This window comes from Mustelus asterias, chromosome 26, assembly GCF_964213995.1.
Source record: "Mustelus asterias chromosome 26, sMusAst1.hap1.1, whole genome shotgun sequence".
NCBI lineage: Eukaryota > Metazoa > Chordata > Chondrichthyes > Carcharhiniformes > Triakidae > Mustelus > Mustelus asterias.
In genome coordinates this window covers 50,006,076-50,026,573 of record NC_135826.1, presented here as the reverse complement: position 1 = coordinate 50,026,573, position 20,498 = coordinate 50,006,076, and the positions used below count along the sequence as shown (strand labels likewise).

General features: G+C 45.5%; 1 protein-coding gene across 1 annotated transcript in view; it reads right to left on the bottom strand.

Moving 5' to 3' along the window:
- Positions 1 to 20,498, bottom strand: part of LOC144479772 (calcium/calmodulin-dependent protein kinase type IV-like) — a 192,058-nt gene that overhangs the window by 105,818 nt on the left and 65,742 nt on the right. Inside the window, exon 2 of the mRNA XM_078198812.1 lies at positions 2,207 to 2,285. Within this exon, the coding sequence (XP_078054938.1) occupies positions 2,207 to 2,285 (79 nt within the window). The remainder of the gene's footprint in view (positions 1 to 2,206; positions 2,286 to 20,498) is intronic.

Here is a 20,498-nt window from a genome sequence, read left to right as displayed (position 1 = left end):
TGGCCTCCTTCTGCACTGTAGGGATTCTATGATTTATTTTTGAAAATATGACTTTTCAACTTTTAACTGACTGGAAATTTTTCAATTTGAAATTAGACAGAACAAACTACTTTAAAATGTAAGGCCATCTCCAAGGTGAAGATGGGAAAGCAAACAAGACATCCTCAGGAGTGTGAAGAGAGGGACATTTCCTATAATTTAAAGATCTATCTAAATCCACCACGGTCTAAGGAAAAGACATTAAAATGCAAAATTCTGGATATTGAAACAATGGTTGCCACAGAAAGACCCACCCAAATCTCCTTGGAAATACACAATGGGTGAAGTATAACACGATGTGGAGATGCCGGCGTTGGACTGGGGTAAACACAGTAAGAAGTTTAACAACACCAGGTTAAAGTCCAACAGGTTTATTTGGTAGCAAAAGCCACACAAGCTTTCGGAGCTCTGAACTAACACGCCAGGCTACAACCATTACAAGGAGATTGCAAGTGACACAGGACGTGTCGAGAAAGTGTTCTGCAGAGGAAACAGGCTGAAAAGCTGCACTGCCTCCCTCCCTGTTGGAGAAAGTGTGTCAACCTTCAGAAAGCTACAGGCAAACTAAGATCTTGTAATAACTCTAACTTCTTTGACATCTGACTACATCCAAGAAATCAGTTAACCGAAATTTAATATTTATGCCTCATGGAAAATTAAAGGTACTTAAACATATATCCTTTTAACTTTTTTTATTGGACTCTAACTTCCCTTATTTCTGATACCTGTATGTATGCGTGACATTGCATTTTATTATATATTTGGATTTATTTGTTAACAACTTTGCTCTTTCTTTAACTTAAGAAAGGCTTGTTTGATTGGCTCCTTATTGTTCACTGCACCCATAGTTAAATACATTTGGATTCGGAAAAGGCATATTCTTGTGAACAAGAAGCTCAAACCTTCTCGGCCTTTTGGCTAAGATCAAGTGTAGTATGGTCGGTAGCCCATGGTCGGCCGCACTTGGTCGAGGTCATTAGGTTACGCTGAGGCTTCATATGTTTCATATGAAGCAATTTTTAAAAGCGGCATCTCGGCCTTTTGGCTAAGATGCAAATGAGCTCAAGTCTTGGAGGAGGAACCTCCCCCTTCTCCAATCAGCTTGGCTCATGTAGATCAGGCCCAGGACAGGGTGGTTTGGTCGCTCGCCCTGTCTTGTCAGCCTGGATCTGAAATGTCTCAACTTGTTGAGACTCTGAATTGGATTTGATTTGATTGAATTGGAAAAGTATAAAAAAAAGAAGCTCAAACCTTTGTTGTGACCAATCAAGGAGGTTCAATGGAGGGGAGCCAGTTCACTCTTTCTCCTTTCAGCATTACACAAGGGAAATAGCAAACAGTGGGTGAGATTTTCCATCCACACATGCCCCAAGACTGGAAATTCACGCCCGAGGTCAACGGACCTTCACATGGTCGCCAAATTTTTGGTCCTTCCCACTACGAAACCCACGGCAGACAGGTCAGGAAAATTTCACCCTACGTGTTTCTCTTCTTCATACTGCCATCCGGTTCCAGTCTCACAAAGGCTGGCTCCGAATTTGAAGAATTCTTATTCTGTACGTGTGAGCGCCACAGGCTGTACTGGGAATCTGACACTGAGACAGTTTGTACTTCAGCATGCATAGTAGTTAGCACTGCTGTCTCACAGCGCCGGGGACCCTTGGGTGACTGTGGAGTTTGCACGTTCTCCCTGTGTCTGTGTGGGTTTCCTCCGGATGCTCCGGTTTCCTCCCACAGTCTAAAGATGTGCAGGTTAAGTGGATTGGCCATGGTAAATTGTCTCTTTGTGTTAGGGGGACTAGCAGGGTAAATACTTGGGGTTGAGGGATAGGGCCTGGGTGGGATTGTGGTTGGTGCAGACTGGATGGGCCAAATGGCCTCCTTCTGCACTGTAGAGATTCTATAATTCTATGCTCATATCATGAGACTTTGCTGCTTTGTTATATAAGCACATTTATTTACTGAAGCAACTCAGTATTTTTAGCGTGCCACAGGAGGCAGACATTGCCCTGACAGCTGATTGCAAGACCTTGCTGTGTTGACTGTTCAGTGTTTGGGTCCCTAATGCTTGCGATCACCACTGATGATACAAGACGTGCAAGCTGACACTCCAGAGCAGTAAAACCACCACAGTATCAGTGTTAAGCCACTCCAAACTTTCACTTACAGTTTTCTGCAGGACTTTTGCAGCGTATTGTTTCTGGGTTCTCTTTTCTTGACATCTGTACACAACAGATGTGGCACCCCTATGAGAAAGAGAAAAAACAGAAGAAAAATAATCCCAGACCACTAGGAATCATTCTGCAGCTTCATTATCTCTCCATGCACACTGTACCTGTAAAGACTTGATTACCTGCAAAGACTCGCATTCCAACCATTCTTCACATTACAATTTGTGATTATCTTGCAATTGTGTCTTTGCCTATATATGCCATGCTTGTGAACTAACCTCCACTCACCTGATGAAGGAGCAGTGCTCCGAAAGCTCGTGATTCCAAATAAACCTGTTGGACTTTAATCTGATGTTGTGAGACTTCTTATTGTGTCATTATAATGTAGCATTGTTTTCTTTGTTCAATCAAAGTTTATTAGCAATCGTGGAGGATGAAATACATATCCACTTTTCATCTGACAAGACAGAGACCAACATTCTTCACATTTGAGCTCCAAAGACACAAAGAAAAAAAATCCAATATTTTCATCCAGTTCCTGGAAACTGAAATCCATCCCGTCAGTTACTAGAGTTTCAATCCATACTCTTATCATTCTCCCCACTGGAGATACATATGTGTTAACTAATCATCAACAAAAATGATGTGGAGATGCCGGCGTTGGACTGGGGTGGGCACAGTAAGCAGTCTCACAACACCAGGTTAAAGTCCAACAGGTTTATTTGGAGTCACGAGCTTTCGGAGTGCTGCTCCTTCATCAGGTGAGTGGAGTCCGAGTTCCCACCCACTTGATGAAGGAGCAGCACTCCGAACACTCGTGATTCCAAATAAACCTGTTGGACTTTAACCTGGTGTTGTGAGACTGCTTACTGCATCAAGTAAAAACACAGGGCGCAAGCTTACTGGTTGTTCACACCTTGCTGCAGCAAGGTCGGTGAATTTGGCATCCAGCCAAATCTCCGTTCACTGCAACGGGATGGGAAAATCTCGCCAGCATGAACGAACGTAACATTCCGGCGACAATTTTCCAATGTTGCCATATTAAAATATTCTTTATATGAAATCCTTCCAATGGATTGAAATTTCTTTATGAAATGTTCAATAAATAGTACTTGCCACATTTGAATTAAATCACTTTTGTATACTATTTTAAAGGAGATCTTAACTCCTTGGAAAATAAATTTGTACAAATGAATTAACAGGTTTATTAATATTTTACAGCGCTAATTCAAGCTTTAACAATTATGTTAAATGTTATGGGAGGAGTGGTCCAGAGCCCGTGGGTTAAAAATGATGGTTCTCCCAGGTGAGTGTGAAGAGAAGAATGCACTGGACAGAATTTTCCTGTCCCACCCACCACGGGAATCATAGTGGGCGGGGGGCGGACCATGCAAAGGTCCATTGACCTCGGGCAGGATTTTCCGGTTTTGGGGCGAACGTGGCTGGAAAGTCCCGCCCACTATCTTGGGGAGGGTGCTGCCCTTGATGTGCAAAGGGCAAGCCCTCCCTGAACATAGTAGCCCCAATCCTTCCCACACTTTTTAAAAAGATTTTTTATACTTGCTACTTGCCCATTCCTACTTGACTTTTTTTGTTTCTTTTTGGTACCTTTCGGTACTTTTATTCTAATCAAACTCCCAATTCAAATTAAGTCCAATCATGGTCCCAACATGAAGGACAAACAAGATCCAAGCTGACAAGGCGAGATATTGTATCCCATCTTGAATTTGATCAAACAAGATCCAAGCTGACAAGATGAGGCATTGCATCCCCTCCCGGGCTTGATCTGACGCTTCATCTTAAAAGGCCGAGATGGCTTTGAAAAATTGTATCAGATAAAGCCTCGATTTAACCTCATTGGCTACCCTAATCCTTTACTCTACCCTAGCCTGGGCAAACCACCAATGCAGGCGTCAGTACACCCCCAATGCAATAGGCTAGCCTCATCACCTGCTTGAACATGGCTGTACCCCTGTCAAGTCATGCCAACCCTATTATGGTGTGGACAATATTACTGGGGTCAATTGGCTTGTTAACAAGCTCAATTGACCCTTGGTTAGTTTTTTAAATATAGTGGGGCCAGCTGCTGATTTTGGCACCTATCCACCACTCCGATATTATGGGGGTGAACTCAGGACTGGGTGGAATGTAAGTGGGGTGGGCACCTCTTTTATTTCACATGCCTCCCCCCCACGCCCACCCCACCTGCCCCCTACCAAAAAGCACGCCTGGCTGGAGCACATAAAATCCTCTCCATGGTGTCCGAACATTTGACATCATTGTACATGTTCCCGATGGTGGGGGAGTCCAGAACTTTCTTCACCCAGAGGGTGGTGAATGTGTGGAATTCACTACTGAGGCCAGAACGTTGTGTGATTTCAAGAAGAAATTAGATATAGCTCTTGGGGCTAAAGGGATCAGGGGGTATGGGGGAGGAAGGAGGGGATCAGGATATTGAATTTGATGATCAGCAATGATCAAAATGAATGAGGGAGCAGGCTCCAAGGGCCGAATGGCCTACTCCTGCTTCTAATTTTTATGTTTCTATGTTTAACATAAAAATGACCTCGGCACTTCAGAAGCTGCATTAACTTGAGTAATGTGTTATGAGAATACACTAGCATTATTAATAATCCCGTAGGCGGAGGCTGTAAAGATCTATACATGTTAGTTATCTTGTTTGGACAATCCATGTAATTTAGAACAACAGATGACCGTACAAGGTTGGTGAGTGCAACTTGGTTAACTCAATTTGTATTGATCCAACAGTTCATCAAATGCAGTCACCTACAATTGAGCTGACTGCTGTATATGCAATTAAAACTCATTTAGAATTTGGATTATTAGCCCTGTCGAACCGAAAAGAAATAGAAACATGAGCAACCAAGGTTTCAGTTTTATCGTCAAGAAGGCGATAAAGATTTCAATGCCATTTAAAGTGAGCCTTGAAATTGTATTTGCATTGACCTCCTTACCTGGAGGGGGTGAGGAAGCCGATTGGGGTCTCAGGGTACTTGGGGACTGCACCCCCATTCCTCAATAGCAGATGTGGATGTCAGATGATTCAGCTGCACTGGGCAAATGAGTGCTGGAGATATGTTTTAGTCACATCGATGTCTCTCTATGCAAAGAGAAGGACAGCAGATACATGGGAACGCCACCACCTGCAAGTTCCCCTCCAAGCCACTCATCATCCTGACTTGAAAATATATCGCCGTTCCTTCGCAGTCGCTGGGTCAAAATTCTGGAATTCCCTCCCTAACGGCATTGTGGGTCAACCCACAGCACGTGGACCGCAGTGTTTCAAGAAGCCAGCTCACCACCACCTTCTCAAGTGATGAGCAATAAATGCTGGCCAGCCAGCGACAGTAAGAAGTCTCACAACACCAGGTTAAAGTCCAACATTATTTGGTAGCAAATACCATAAGCTTTCGGAGCGTGCTGCTCCTTCGTCAGATGGAGTGGTTATCTGAAGGAGCAGCACGCTCCGAAAGCTTATGGTATTTGCTACCAAATAAACCTGTTGGACTTTAACCTGGTGTTCTGAGACTTCTTACTGTGCTTACCCCAGTCCAACGCCGGCATCTCCACATCATGAGCCAGCGACACCCATGTCCCACGAATGAATAAATAATAAATGTCTTCTCTTGATGATGTTGCAAACTCGTGGCTCGGGGTGGGAATAGTCACTGCAACAGGCACACTATCTGACAATTACACCAGAATCAGGCTATGCAGAATTTTGGGGTTTAACTTGTACGCTCGAATCCTACCGCCCTGCCAACCACGGAATCAGAGCGGGCGAGGGGTGGACAATGGAAGTGTCCATTGACCTCGAGCAGGAATTTCTAGTCTCGCTCAAGTGAGGCCATAAAATCCCGCCCATAGTCTGTATCCCTCCCAAATTGATTTTCATCATGTACAGCTGAAAAGGCTGGGTCGCTGCTGAACATCACTGGGTCTTTCTGCTCAATGGTGAGAAAGAAGTAGCTCATGGGATGAAGTGTGCAATCAACTGTTGTACAAGGCTCATTTAGGATCATAATTAACAGTGCGGTTCCATGTGCAGGAATAGCTCGCTCTCCAAAGTAGTATGGCTAAGTTGCATTTTTGTGATCTCTGTATCCAAATTATTCGTTGGGGTGGCTCAAACAAATGACAATGGGCCTTTCTGTAGAACTGGATCAAGCATAATGTAATGCAATGCGAAGCTACATGAAACTCAGAGGAAGCATTAAAGATAGAGAAAGAAAGTTTGGCGCACGCGAAAGGTCAAACGGCCCGCAGGACAGGTGGTAAGTAGTGCAATTTATTTCAGCTATCATAAATCAAAGCACATTAGAGACATGTAAAAAAAGGAGGTAGGCCAATAGAGAATAGAAAACCAAAATGTTAAGGAAATGTGTCAGCATCTTAGTCTGCCTGGAATCAGGTAGCTCTCAGAATTTTTTATTCATTCATGGGACATGGGCACCACTGGTTGGCAATCCAAGTTCAAAATTAGTTTTAATTGCATATACGTCATTTATTGATCGAGGGCAGTTGAGAGTCAACCACAGTGCTGTGGCTCTGGAGTCACATGTAGGCCAGACCAGGTAAGGACGGCAGATTTCCTTCCCTAAAGGACATTCGTGAACCAGATGGGTTTTTCTGACAATCGACAATGGTTTCATGGTCATAAGTTGATTCTTAATTCCAGTTTTTTTTATTGAATTCAAATTCCACCATCTGCCGTGGCAGAATTCGAACCCGGGTCCCCAGGACATTAGCTGAGTTTCTCGATTAATAGTCTAGCGGTAATACCACTAGGCCATCAAGTAGCATGGGCCTTTCTGCCGTGTTGTACTCTTGCTATAGTCTGGCTCTTGTCAGCTCCGTCCCTTTCACTGTACTAGTTTTTGGAAGAGACACCTCTGTTCTCTTTGGAAGAGACATCTCTGTTCTCCAATTCTCCCTCAGCCAAGGCACCTTCCCCTTTGTAGCACTAGGTTTTTCAGGATGCAAGTGACAATGATGATCAAGGAGACTTTCTGTGGTGAGTATTGGAGAGTCTAAACATCTGAACTCCAGCTCGAGGAGACTCGTAATCTGCTCAATCATGGAGTATTTTTATCTGACTGCAGGAACGTTCCTCACACAATGACAGGAATCACCCCAGTGGAACTATTAATGGGGCGGAGGCTTCGGGTAAGATTAAGCTTACTTTTCCCAAACCAAGCGGAGAGGGTGGAGTCCCCACAAGTGACCCTGAAGAAGAACCATGATTCTTTGATTCTATAATGATCCTACCCATGATTCTGTAAGGACAGGCAAAACATTCAAAACCGGCAACTCAATCCATGTGAGAAACTTTGGGGACAGCCTCAGTTGGGATCCCGGGATCATAGCAGTGCAAACAGGTCTTATAAGGTCCAAGTGCAGGGCAAAATTGTCAGGAAACACCTGGGCCATCTCCGGAGTAGGGAGCCTGTGCCCGTACAGACCTCATTACCAGCCATGGGGACAACCACTGCCAGCGTCAAGTCTCGCGTTGACCCCATGCCTGCCCCTCCAGGTGACGAGGACACTGATTCCGAAATGGAAGCAGAGGAGACTGGTGCTCCCACGAAAGTGAGACCTGAAGAATCGGTGGCTTGGCAGCGCTCCCTCCGGAAATGAAGGTCTCCGATCCACTTCATACCCCTTGATCCGGTTCTGCCTCCCATCGACTGCAGGCCAAACAACAAGTGGAAGAGAAGTCCCCCCCCCGCCACCTCTCCCCCTCCCCCGTGGCGGGGGTCCAGGGGAAAAATCGGACTTGAAGGGGGAGGGATGTTATGACGGCCATGGGGAATCATCAATAGACCTCCCTGTGGGCTTCTGTGAATATGAGCTCCCCTGTTAGGCGATTGGTAACTCATCCAATAGGGAAGGAGCAGGGAGTGGGTGGGGGGAGGTTTAACACCAGCAGGCTCCCCTCAGGCTGCCAGTCGATAGACTCGGGACCGATCTGCACTCTATAACCGTTGAAAGGCGGTTGGGTATCACTGTAAATAAAAGGGTGATTGGTGACGGAAGACTGGCCTCGGTAAGATTATTACAAAAAGAGAAAAGTAAGAAGAAACAGAGTGATATGCCCATTAATACAAGGCTGCCCTAGACTTTGTCATCATAGGTCTCATCAGAGTGTATCATGTAATGGCAGGGGAAGATAAAAAGTGTAATCCATTAATAACATTGTTTACACTGACAATTCTTTGTTTAGCTTATATCCATCAATGAGGCAACCATGCTAGTTATCATCTTTACAACACCTCCAAGCTCACGACATTCAAACGGTACAAACTAGCAAGTCATGGAGTCATTTCCTTTTAGTGTATTTTCACACACACGCTTTAGTGGGGACGTGGGGAAGGATTCCCAAGCCGAATAGCAACCTGTTGAATTGCGTTATAAATGCTTCTTCCATGGCCAACAAGCCCTGGCGTTGGACCTGAACCTGGAGTTTCTGGTCTCGAGGTAGGATCGCTACCACGGTGCCACAAGAGAAATTCACTAAAAATCCATAGACAGCACCTTCCAAATCCATGACCACTTCTATCTAGAAGGACAAGGGCAGCAGATAAATGGGAACGCCACCACCTGCAAGTTCCCCTCCAAGCCACTCACCATCCAGACTTGAAAATATATCGCTGTTCCTTCACAGTCGCTGGGTCAAAATCCTAGAATTCCCTCCCCTAACAGCATTGTGGGTCAACCCACAGAACATGGACTGCAGTAATTCAAGAAGGCAGCTCACCACCACCTTCTCAAGGGAAACTAGGGATGGGCAATAAATGCTGGCCAGCCAGCAACGCCCATGTCTCACGAATAAATAAAAAAAAGACCTCCCTATGTGGAGTCTTTTATGGCACAGAAGGAGGCCATTCAGCCCTTTGTGTCCATGCTGGCTCTCCACAGAGCAATCACATGAATCCCACCCTCGGCCTGGTTTTCATAATCCCACAGGTTCATTTCCTTCAAATGCCCATCCATATCCTTTTGAAATCATTGCTTATGTAAGGGACTGAGGAAAATTTGTGGGGAAGACATGTCTTTACCAGTGTTCTTTGTCCCTTGTGGGTTTCAGTGTCCTGTTTGCCGGGCGGGTGCTGTGAACAGGATGCTGTTGGTTGAGTGATGTGGGCTGGGCCAATGGGATTGCTCTGGGGGCGGGAGGAAAAATAAAGGGCGCCAGGAAGTGAAGACTGCAGAGAGAGAGGCAGAGCTGAAGAGGCAGAGCTGAAGAGGCAGAGAGAGAGCTTTTTCCAGGCAGGGAGAATTCAGTTTGGAGGGAGAGGCAGCCAGGCGTTCCCCTGCCTGTTCTTTTCATTACTGCCGAGGAGGACAGCATTCAGCGCACTCGACCTACGTTGCTGCACGGATAGCTCGCGGCACCTCTGCCTCCTGTGGCATCATCTTCCACACGTGTGTCTCTTCTGGACTGTGTGTGTGTGTCGTGAGTAACTGGTGGGGACTATGCAATCCAACTGGAACAGTATCTACGAATGTGTTACTGAGGATGAGTTTCCCCATGTGTGCACCAACGGATGGGCCCCAACGGTTATAGATCAGAGCTCACTGTTTTATGTCTGTTAATTATATGTGTTATTAAATTTATTTTTGATATTCGGGTTACAGTACTAACATTTATGGGTAAACAGGGAATTAGCCAAATCACCATCAACCGCTAGGAATTCGGGATCCTGTTGATTGAATATTTAAATAGTAGCCCCATATAGTGGTCAGCAGGGGGTTACACTTATTTCTGCTTCCACCGCCCTCATGGGCAGCAAAGTCCAGTTCATTACCTCTTCCTGAGTAAAACAGCTCTTCATCACATATCCTCTGCAACCCCAAAATGTTAAATCTGTGTCCCCGAGTCCTTGCACCATCAACTAATGAGAAGAGTTTTTCCTTAAATAAAAACAGAAAGTGCTGGAAATACTCAGCAGGTCTGGCAGCATCAATGGAGAGTGAACCTGAGTTCATGCTTCAAGTCAAATATGCCCCTTCTTCATTTCTGACAGCTTCAAGAATCTTAAGTTCCAAAAGCTGTTTTAAGGATAAGTAACAAAGACTGACTGTAAAAGTCCGAGTCAGACTCCATTACCTTTAACAAGGTTCTTAAAAAGCCTAATTGCCTGCTCACCTCACCGGAGTGAGCAGGTTTGTCAAATCCAAACCCATGCTGGCCAGAATGGCTGGTGTCAGGAATAGGGTCAGGAAGCCGACATGCCGCTGGCCCTGAAATTTTCATCCCTAATCCGTCTTCATTCCTGACCTCAGCAGGTCTCTGCCCGTTTCGTTCAACGGCGATTCCCGGGGCTTCCCCGTGGGACATTATTGGGTCTGCATTTGTTGTAGCTACAGGGTGAATGTAGCCCAATCCATCACACAAACCAGCCTCCCACCCATTGACTCTGTCTACACTTCCCGCTGCCTCGGCAAAGCAGCCAGCATAATTAAGGACCTCACGCACCCCGGACATTCTCTCTTCCACCTTCTTCCATCGGGAAACAGATACAAAAGTCTGAGTTCACGTACCAACCGACTCAAAAACAGCTTCTTCCCTGCTGCTGTCAGACTTCTGAATGGACCTACCCTGCATTAAGTTGATCTTTCTCTACACCCTAGCTATGACTGTAACACTACATTCTGCACTCTCTCGTTTCCTTCTCTATGAACGGTATGCTTTGTCTGTATAGCGTGCAAGAAATTATACATTTCACTGTATAATAATATATGTGACAATAATAAATCAAATCAAATCAAAATCAAATCAAACATCGGTAGAGATAGAGCACCCACACTTGCCTCCCAGCTCATGTTCCTTGAACAGCATTCACCTGTTTCCCCAGTGACAACAGACATTGTCAAAGATCTGCGGGGCCCCATTGTAACACTGAAATCACTTGGATAAGTGTTAAATCTTCAGCAGGATGTTCGCAAACAATCAGGGTTTTCAGGTACTGATCATCACCAGCCAAAAGATCCCAATATCACTGCCTGGCATCTCACATGGAACACATCTGTTTTCGAATGGTTGAGGACATAATGGTTACAGTCGCACGGTGGCACAGTGGCTAGCACTGCTGCCTTACAACGCCAGGGCCCTGGGTCCTTGGGTCACTGTCTGTGTGGAGTTTGTACATTCTCCCTGTGTCTGCGTGGGTTTCCTCTGGGTGCTCTGGTTTCCTCCCACACTCCAAAGATGTGCGGGTTCGGTTGATTGGCCATGCTAAATTGACCCTTAGTGTCAGGGAGATTAGTTGACGTTTATTTATTAGTGTCACAAGTAGGCTTACTTGTTACAACAATAACTTCATTGCAGTGTTAATGGAAGCCTACTTGTGACACTAATAAATAAAATTTTTAAAAGGTACATGGATAATTCCTCACATTTTCTCTCAAATGTGTATAAACGTGTGCGCACCCAAAATCCTGGATCATTGTGTTTGACAGGATCCAAGTCAAGTAGGCTTACATTAACACTGCAATGAAGTTACTGTGAAAATCCCCAAGTCTCCACACTCCGGCACCTGTTTGGGTACACTGAGGGAGAGTTTACCATGGCCAATGCATCTAACCAGCACGTCCTTCGGGCTGTGGGAGGATACCGGAGTGCCCGGAGGAAACCCACGCAGACACGGAGAGAATGTGCAGACTCTGCACAGACAGTGACCCAAGCTGGGGATTGAACCCGGGTCCCTCGCACTGTGAGGCAGCAGTGCTAACTACTGTGCCACCACACCGCCCTAGGGTAACAGGGTAAATACATGGGGTTACGGGGGTAGGGCCTGGGTGGGACTGTTGTCAATACAGATGCGATGGGCCAAATGGTCTCCTTCTGCAGCGTAGAGATTCTATGATTGTATGACTGTCACAAGTAGCAGACAAGTGTGTACATGTGCAACATTCCCTCCATACTTGCTATGTACCTCAGGTGTGCTGAACCTATCAGTTGTGTATAGAAGTAAATGGACCATTATAAACACAAACAGGGCTGAGCTCTCTGGGGTTTAAGGGCCAGGTTGCAGGGTGAGCTCATAAATGACCCAAGGATCACAGTTTGTACACCCCTGCGTAGGCATTAAAGAATGACTTGGATCCTGTCAAACACATTGATCCAGGAGTTTGGGTGCGTACATGTTTATACACATTTGAGAGAAAATGTGAGGAATTACCCATGTACCTTTTTAAAAAATTTATTTGTTAATGTCACGAGTAGGCTTACATTAACACTGCAATGAAGTAACTGTGAAAATCCCCCAGTCGTCACACTCCGGCGCCTGTTCGGGTACACTGAGGGAGAATTTAGCATGGCCAATGCACCGAACCAGCAGGTCTTTCGGACTTTGGGAGAAAACCGGAGCACCCGGAGGAAACCCACGCAGACACGGGGAGAACGTGCAGACTCCACACAGACAGTGACCCAAGCTGGGAATCGAACCCGGGACCCTGGCACCATGAGGCAGCAGTGCTAACCACCGTGCTGCCCCTAAATGGTGAAGTACAACCTACATTGGGCCCCAGGCCCTGTTACCATTGGGCTGGTGAGCAGTGAACACTAACAGGCAGCTTGTTGGTGAAATGGGATTGAAGATCAAGCAGCTGCAACAGTAGCAACACTGGTCCCTTATTTCCATGTGCTTTGAACGTGGACAATCATAGAATCCTTACAGTGCAGGAGGCCATTCAGCCCATCGGGCCTGCACCGACCACAATCCCACCAGGTCCTATCCCCGTAACCCCACGAATTTACCCTAGATAGTCCCCCCGACATTGAGGGGGCAATTTCACCTGGCTAATCCATCTAACCTGTACATCTTTGGACTGTGGGAGGAAACCGGAGCACCTGGAGGAAACCCACGCAGACACAGGGAGAATGTGCAGACTCCACACAGACAGTGACCCGAGGCGGGAATTGAACCCGGGTCTGTGGCACTGTGAGGCAGCAGTGCTAACCACTGTGCCGCCGTGCCGCCCCAGATTGCTCAGCGCACAGATTGTTTGGCCTTGGGCGCTGTGGCGGGCAGTACATTGCTGGTTCGGGATGACCGAATGTTTCCCAAGGCTGAGGAGCAAGTTAGCATCCGACAAACTGGGGCTGTCCAGCCGAATTTCAAGGCTGATCGCGGTGTGTGGTTTATTAAATAAGCAGTCGCAGATAACACCTTTAAAAGCCTCCGCCATCGCGAACGCCCAACAATCACCGAGTTTAGATTTAGCCGCGGTATTATCTATAAGCAGATTTCAACATGATTTAGCAAAAACAAATCAACGGCAAGCAATGTCTTAGGCCGGATAATATCGGAAAGAGAATTATGAGGCAGGTTAAATAAGGGGACTGTGGGAAAAGTGATTAAAAATGCCTGCTGGACATTCAGCCTTTCGACTGAAAGCTTGGTGCGGTATTTATGTCCTATAATCAACTGAAAAGCCATCTGGAAAACAAAATTAATAAAAAAGAGAAAAACAAGGTAGTTAATTCTTATGCTTTTGGGAATTATATAATACCATAATCTAATTGTGTTCTCTCTTGCACTAAAATTTCAAAACTTATTAATGTCAACTTGAGTCTAATTCAAAGCACTCTTGCCTGCCATTGACAACCAGTGGATTCTGGCTCTGGCTCTGAATTTGAACACAATCTCGACTGACGCTGTGGGTAAGGTGAACACCAAGGTCCCTTTTGTGGCTCTTCAGGTGGATGCTTGAGGCAAAGTCCTCTGACGTCGCAATGTTGGAGGAGGTTAAAGAGAAGGCGAATGGCAAAGCCACACTCAGGGATGTAAAAATAAGACTGAGAATTTTAAGACGCTATCAGAAGTCAGCTAGCAAAGGGTAATGGGTAAGGGAGTTTGGTGTTAGTTAGGTTACAGTCAGCAAAGCTTTGGATGAGTTGGGGTTTACGGAAGATTTGATTTATTATTGTCACATGTATTAGTATACTGCAAAAAGTATTGTTTCTTGCGTGGCATGGTGGCACAGTGGTTAGCACTGCTGCCTCACAGCGCCAGGGACCTGGGTTTGATTCCCGGCTTGGGTCACTGTCTGTGTGGAGCTTGCACATTTTCCCCGCATCTGCGTGGGTTTCCTCCGGGTGCTCCGGTTTCCTCCCACAGTCCAAAGATGTGCAGGTTAGGTAGATTGGCCAGGCTAAATTCTTCTTCAGTGTACCCAAACAGGTACAGGAGTGTGGCGACTCGGGGATTTTCACAGTAACTTCATTGCAATGTGAATGTAAGCCTACTTGTGACTAATAAATAAACTTTATCTTTAGCTACACAGACAAAGCATGCCATTCATAGAGTACATAGGGGAGAAGGAAAGGAGAGGGTGTATAGTGTTACAGTCATATTTAGGGTGCAGAGAAAGATCAACTTAATGTAAGGTGGGTCCATTCAAAAGTGTGATGGTGGCAGGGAAGGAGCTGCTTTTGAGTCTGTTACGTGCTCTCAGACTTTTGTATCGTTTTCCCGACAGAAGAAGGTGGAAGCGAGCATGTCCGGGGTGCGTGGGTCCTTGATTATGCTGGCTGCTTTCCCGAGGCAGCGGAAATCAATGGATGGGAGGTTGGTTTGCGTGATGGTCTGGGCTACCGACCACAATCGTAAAGGTGGCGAGCATTGGAATAGTTGATGCTGGACCCTTCACATTCCCTTAGTGCAAACTCCAGAAGTCTTAGTCAAGGCAGTGATTCCACATCGTGGGTCACCACTTTTGATCAATTTTGCAGCAAAGTTCGGGGGTGAGTCTCAGTGTTTGTCTTTTGGTTGACTGCCCCAACCTGGGACATTACTGCCCACTTAAGGACCTCAAGGCAGCATGGTGGGAAGGCTACCCAAGAGCATTCCAGCCATGATTTAATTGGAGTAGAGGTGGCCGAGTGGTGGGGCCCCACTCACCATCCTCCCGCTCGAATACAAGTGCCCTGCCTTCAAATCAGCATCGGGGAAGGTCATTAAATTCTGTCCACATGCTTGATATCTTTGTGCAACTCAAACGCAGCATCACATTGAGTACTTTGTCCATTCAAAAATGTGTTCAGGCTCTCTGAAGTGCAGCCTCCTTTCACTTCCTTGAGCTTACCATCCATCAATGTCAGCACCAATGCACTAATTTAGAAAGGGCAAATGGTTCATTGACTTTCTGACTGCTGAATTATACCGCAAGACACCGCAGTGCAAAAACATATTCATGGATTAGTTGTAAATCATCAGAATTAACACCAAAAAGATCTCCAAGGTTTACCAAAAGCCTGAATTTTTCACTCTTCAGGCGGGACCAGTATCGCGCATCAAATACGTTTCCAGCTGCGACCAGCCCCGGAACGCGATTTCCTGCTGACTGGTCAGTGAAAAATATCTAGACAGCATATCCAAACACAAACCTCAGTCCTCAGGCAAGTTTTAAACATTTATTTCAGCCCTGACATTTCACCCTGCCCTGGATTGAGGTTGAAGCCAAAACATATAGGCCGCTCGGCCGATCGGCCCGCCCGCCAACTGGAAAAGCAGACGGACCCTGAAAAATTGCATCCAGTTGGCCCCGTGATGGTCTGCCTGATTGTCAGCGGGGACACTTCTGACTCTCTCATTGTTCGAGCATGCGACGTATTTGCACTCAATTTCAAGTGCTTCTGGGTCACCTGCCTAAGCAGCATTAAACTCTGGCCTAGGAGTAAGCCCTGGAAACGTCGGAATCCTAAGTCCCATCCCCGAACATGACATCTTCCATTTTTGCAGGGGCAGGAGTGGGATTGGGCCAGGGTTCATGTATGCTCAGTTAGCTGGGGCAGATTGCTATTCAAATTGCCAGCTGAAACTCCACTGAAATGGAATTTCGGTCGACTGAGTGTAAAACTCGGAGTGTGCAGATGAGACAAGGTAAGAGGCGCTCTGAACTTGGTGGATTCCTTTGGATAGGCAGGGTACTTCTTAGGATCTGATCCCAGGACACCTTTGGGGGAGGCAAGTCATCTTTGGGGGAGGTACGGCATCCTTTGGGATTATTACCAGTAAATTTATCGTATGTATAAAAGTGCGTTAACTCATTGAAACTGTCAAACTGTCAGCTGTCAAAAAACTGTCAAGCTGTCCAGCTTCAGCCTAGATTATTGCCCAGATTTTCGCTCGTGGGCTGTGTGCTCAGAGACAATGGAATTCCTGGCTCTGCAAACCAGACCTTTAGAAATGGCCACTTGAAGGTCGGACCTCCGATCTTTGAAGTGGTAATGAGCAGGATAGATAAAGGGGAACCGATAGATGTAATATACTTGGATTTTCCAAAAGCGTTCAATAAGGCACTGCACAAAAGGCTATTTGATAGGATAAGAGTCCATGATGTTGGGGGTACAAAACAAAAACCAAAAAAAAAATTACAGCACAGGAACAGGCCCTTTGGCCCTCCAAGCCTGCACTGACCATGCTACCCGACTTAATGAAAACCCCCTACCCTTACGGGGCCTATATCCGTCTATTCCCACCATATTCATGTATTTGTCAAGACGCCCCTTAAAAGTCACTATCGTATTTGCTTCCATTACCTCCCCTGGCAACGAGTTCCAGGCACCCACCATCCTCTGTGTAAAAAATCTGCCTCGTACATCTCCTTTAAACCTTGCCCCTCGCACCTTAAGCCTGTGCCCCCTAGTAATTGACTCTTCCACCCTGTAAAAAAGCTTCTGACTAGCCACTCTGTCCATGCGTCTTATAATCTTGTAGACTTCTATCAGGTCACCCCTCAACCTCCTTGGTTCCAGTGAGAACAAACCAAGTCTCTCCAACCTCTCTTCATAGCTGATGCCCTCCATACCAGGCAACATCCTGGTAAATCTTCTCTGTACCCTCTCCAAAGCCTCCACATCCTTCTGGTAGTGTGGCGACCAGAATTGAACACTATATTCCAAGTGCAGTCTAACTAAGGTTCTCTAAAACTGAAACATGACTTGCCAATTTTTAAACTCAATGCCCCGGCTGATGACGGCAAACATGCCGTATGCCTTCTTGACTGCCTTCTCCATCTACATTGCCACTTTCAGTGACCTATGCACCTGTACATCCAGGTCCCTTTGCCTATCAATACTCTTAAGGATTCTGCCATTTACTGTATATTTCCTATTTGTATTAGACCTTCCAAAATGCATTACCTCACATTTGTCCGGATTAAACTCCATTTGCCATCTCTCCGCCCAAGTCTCCAACTGATCTATATCCTGCTGTATCCTCTGATGGTCCTCATCGCTATCCGCAAATCCACCAACCTTTGTGTCGTCCGCAGACATACGTAACAATCCAGTTACATTTTCCTCCAAATCATTTATATATATTACAAACAGCAAAGGTCCCAGCACTGATCCCTGAGGAATGCCACTTGTCACAAGCCTCCATTCAGAAACGGGTAGTAGTATATTAGCATGGTTAGAAGATTGGCTGACTCATAGAAGACAGAGAGTTGGGGAATTTTCAGGATGGCAACCTGGAGCTAGTGGAGTGCCCCAGGGATCAGTGCTGGGACCACAATTATTTACAATAAATATTAATGGCTTGGACGAGGAAAGTGAATGTACTATTGCCAAGTTTGTGGGTGACACCAAACAAGGTGGGAAGGCAAATGGTGAGGATGATACAAAAAGATTTCAGAGGGATATAGACAGGTTAAGGGACTGGGCAAAAACTTGGCAAATGGAATATAATATAGGAGAATGTGAAGCTATGCACTTTGATAGGAAGATTAAAGGAGCTGAGTTATATTTAAATAGAGAAAGACTGCAGAAAGCTGCAGCACAGAGGGATTTGGGGTCTTTGTGCATAAATCACAAAAGACTGGCATGCAAGTTCAGCTGGTAATAGAGAAGGCAAACGGAATGTTGGTCTTTATTGCAAAGGGAATGAAGTACAATAATAGGGAAGTTTTGCTAAAACTATACAAGCCACTATTTAGACCACACCTGGAATACTGTGAACAGTTTTGTCCTCTTATCTAAGGAAAAATATACTGGTATGGGAGACAGTACAGAGAAGGTTCACTGGGTTGATCCTTGGTATGGCGGGATTTTTTTAATGAGGAGAGATTGAATAGATTGGGCCTGTACTCATTGGAGTTTAGAAGAAATGAGAGGCACCTTATTGAGACATATAGGATTCTCGGGGCATTTGACAGGGTGGATGCAGAGAGATTGTTTCCCCTTATGGGAGACTCTCGGACCAGAGGGCATCATCTCAGAGTAAGGGGTCACCCATTTAAGACAGAGATGAGGAGGAATTTCTTCCCTCAGAGGGTAGTGAATCTGAGGAATTCTTTACCGTAGAGGGCTGTAGAGGGGAGTTAAGTATGTTGAAGGCTGAGATAGACAGATTATTGGTCAAGAAGGGACTCAAGGGTTATGGGGATAAGGTGGGAAATTGGAGTTGAGGATTATCACATCAGATTAGTCATGATCTCATTGAATGCAGAGCAGACTTGATGGGCCAAATGGCCTACTTCTGCTCCTATGTCTTATGAATTTATGGTCATGGGGAGTGTGTGGGGTTGAAGGGAACTGAGGGGTGAGGGCTGGAAGGCTGTTTTTTGTTTTATTCTTTTCTGTTATTTAAGTCAACACAGTGCTGGAGACAAGAAACAGGCCTTCCATCTAACTTGCCTCTGCACCTGGTATCTTCTGCAATCGGGCCATGTGTGGTAGATCTGACTTCCAATCCAGCCGGATACCTCAGAGAGAAAACCCAACCTTCAGGCAAATGTTTTTTAAAGATCTGATTTGCAGAGCCAGAAATTTAAATTATAGAATCCTACAGTGCAGAAGGAGGCCATTTGGCCCATCGAGTCTGCACCGACCGCAATCCCACCCAGGTCCAATTCCCATAACTCCATAATTTACCCTGCTAGTCCTTCTGACACTAGGGTCAATTTAGCATGGCCAATCAACCTAACCCGCACACTTTTGGACTGTGGGAGGAAACCGGAGCATCCGGAAGAAACCCACGCAGACATAGGAAGAATGTGCAAACTCCACACGGACAGTGACCCGAGGCCGGAATTGAACCCAGGTCCCTGGTGCTGTGAGGCAGCAGTGCCACGCCTAATTCTCCTGTCTCTGCGCACCCAATCCACGAGCGAAATTCTGGGCCAAAGCTCGTCTGAATCTGGATTAAATAGTAAACTAGTGGTAGCCAGGGACACTGAAAAATAACCCAGGTCAAATTCTATTTTCATTTTACGGGATTCCTGGATATTTATTGATGTTTCGGGATCGCATTGCACACTTCCAACTATGTTTCTACAGAAAACAGAAACCAATGGTCTTGGTGTTAATTTGGATAATCCAGCAAGTAGTATATATCTGCCCTCAACAAGTAGAGAATGGCAACCATGCATTTCATTAAAAAATATCATAAATAATAGTTACGGGGAGTGTGGGCAAGAAATGGCAATCTCAATTGGCTTGATACAATATTGAAGAGTGTTGTTTCATTTTTTTGTAAAACTACAGGTTACATAACACAATCATAGCAAGACCTTGGTATCCTTGTGCATCGGTGAAAGTAAGCACGCAGGAATCAGGATATTGAATTCGATGATCAGCCATGAGCAAAATGAATGGCGGAGCAGGTTCGAAGGGCCAAATGGCCTACGCCTGCTTCTAGTTTCTCTGTTTCTATGTAATCATTTCTTTAGTTCAAGGGGAGGCGATGGCTGATTGGCATTATCGCTAGACAATTAATCCAAAAACTCAGCAAACGTTCTGGGGACCCGGGTTCGAATCCCGCCACAGCAGATGGTGGAATTGGAATTCAATTTTAAAAATCTGGAATTAAGAATCTACTGATGACCATCAAAACCATTGTCAATTGTTGGAAAAACCCATCTGGTTCACTAATGTCTTTTAGGCAAGGAAATCTGCCATCTTTGGCTGGTCTGGCCTATATGTGGCTCCAGATCCGCAGCAATGTGGTTGACTCTCAACTGCCCTCAGGCAACTAGGGATGGGCAATAAATGCTGGCCAGTCAACGACATCCATGTCCCACGAATGAAGGACAAAAAGGGGTTATTATAACTTAAGTGATCCCTTATAGAGTAATAAAGTGGAACATTTAACACACTGTATGAAGAAATATATATGTCCCTTCAAAAAAGTGCCTGATGCTTCAAGTTGATTAAAATAACTTATAATTTATGCACAACAATGATTTTAAGTACTGATTACCCCCAGCTAAAATACATACAATCAGACCAGTGGCAAATTCTCTTTTAGAATTTTGTGT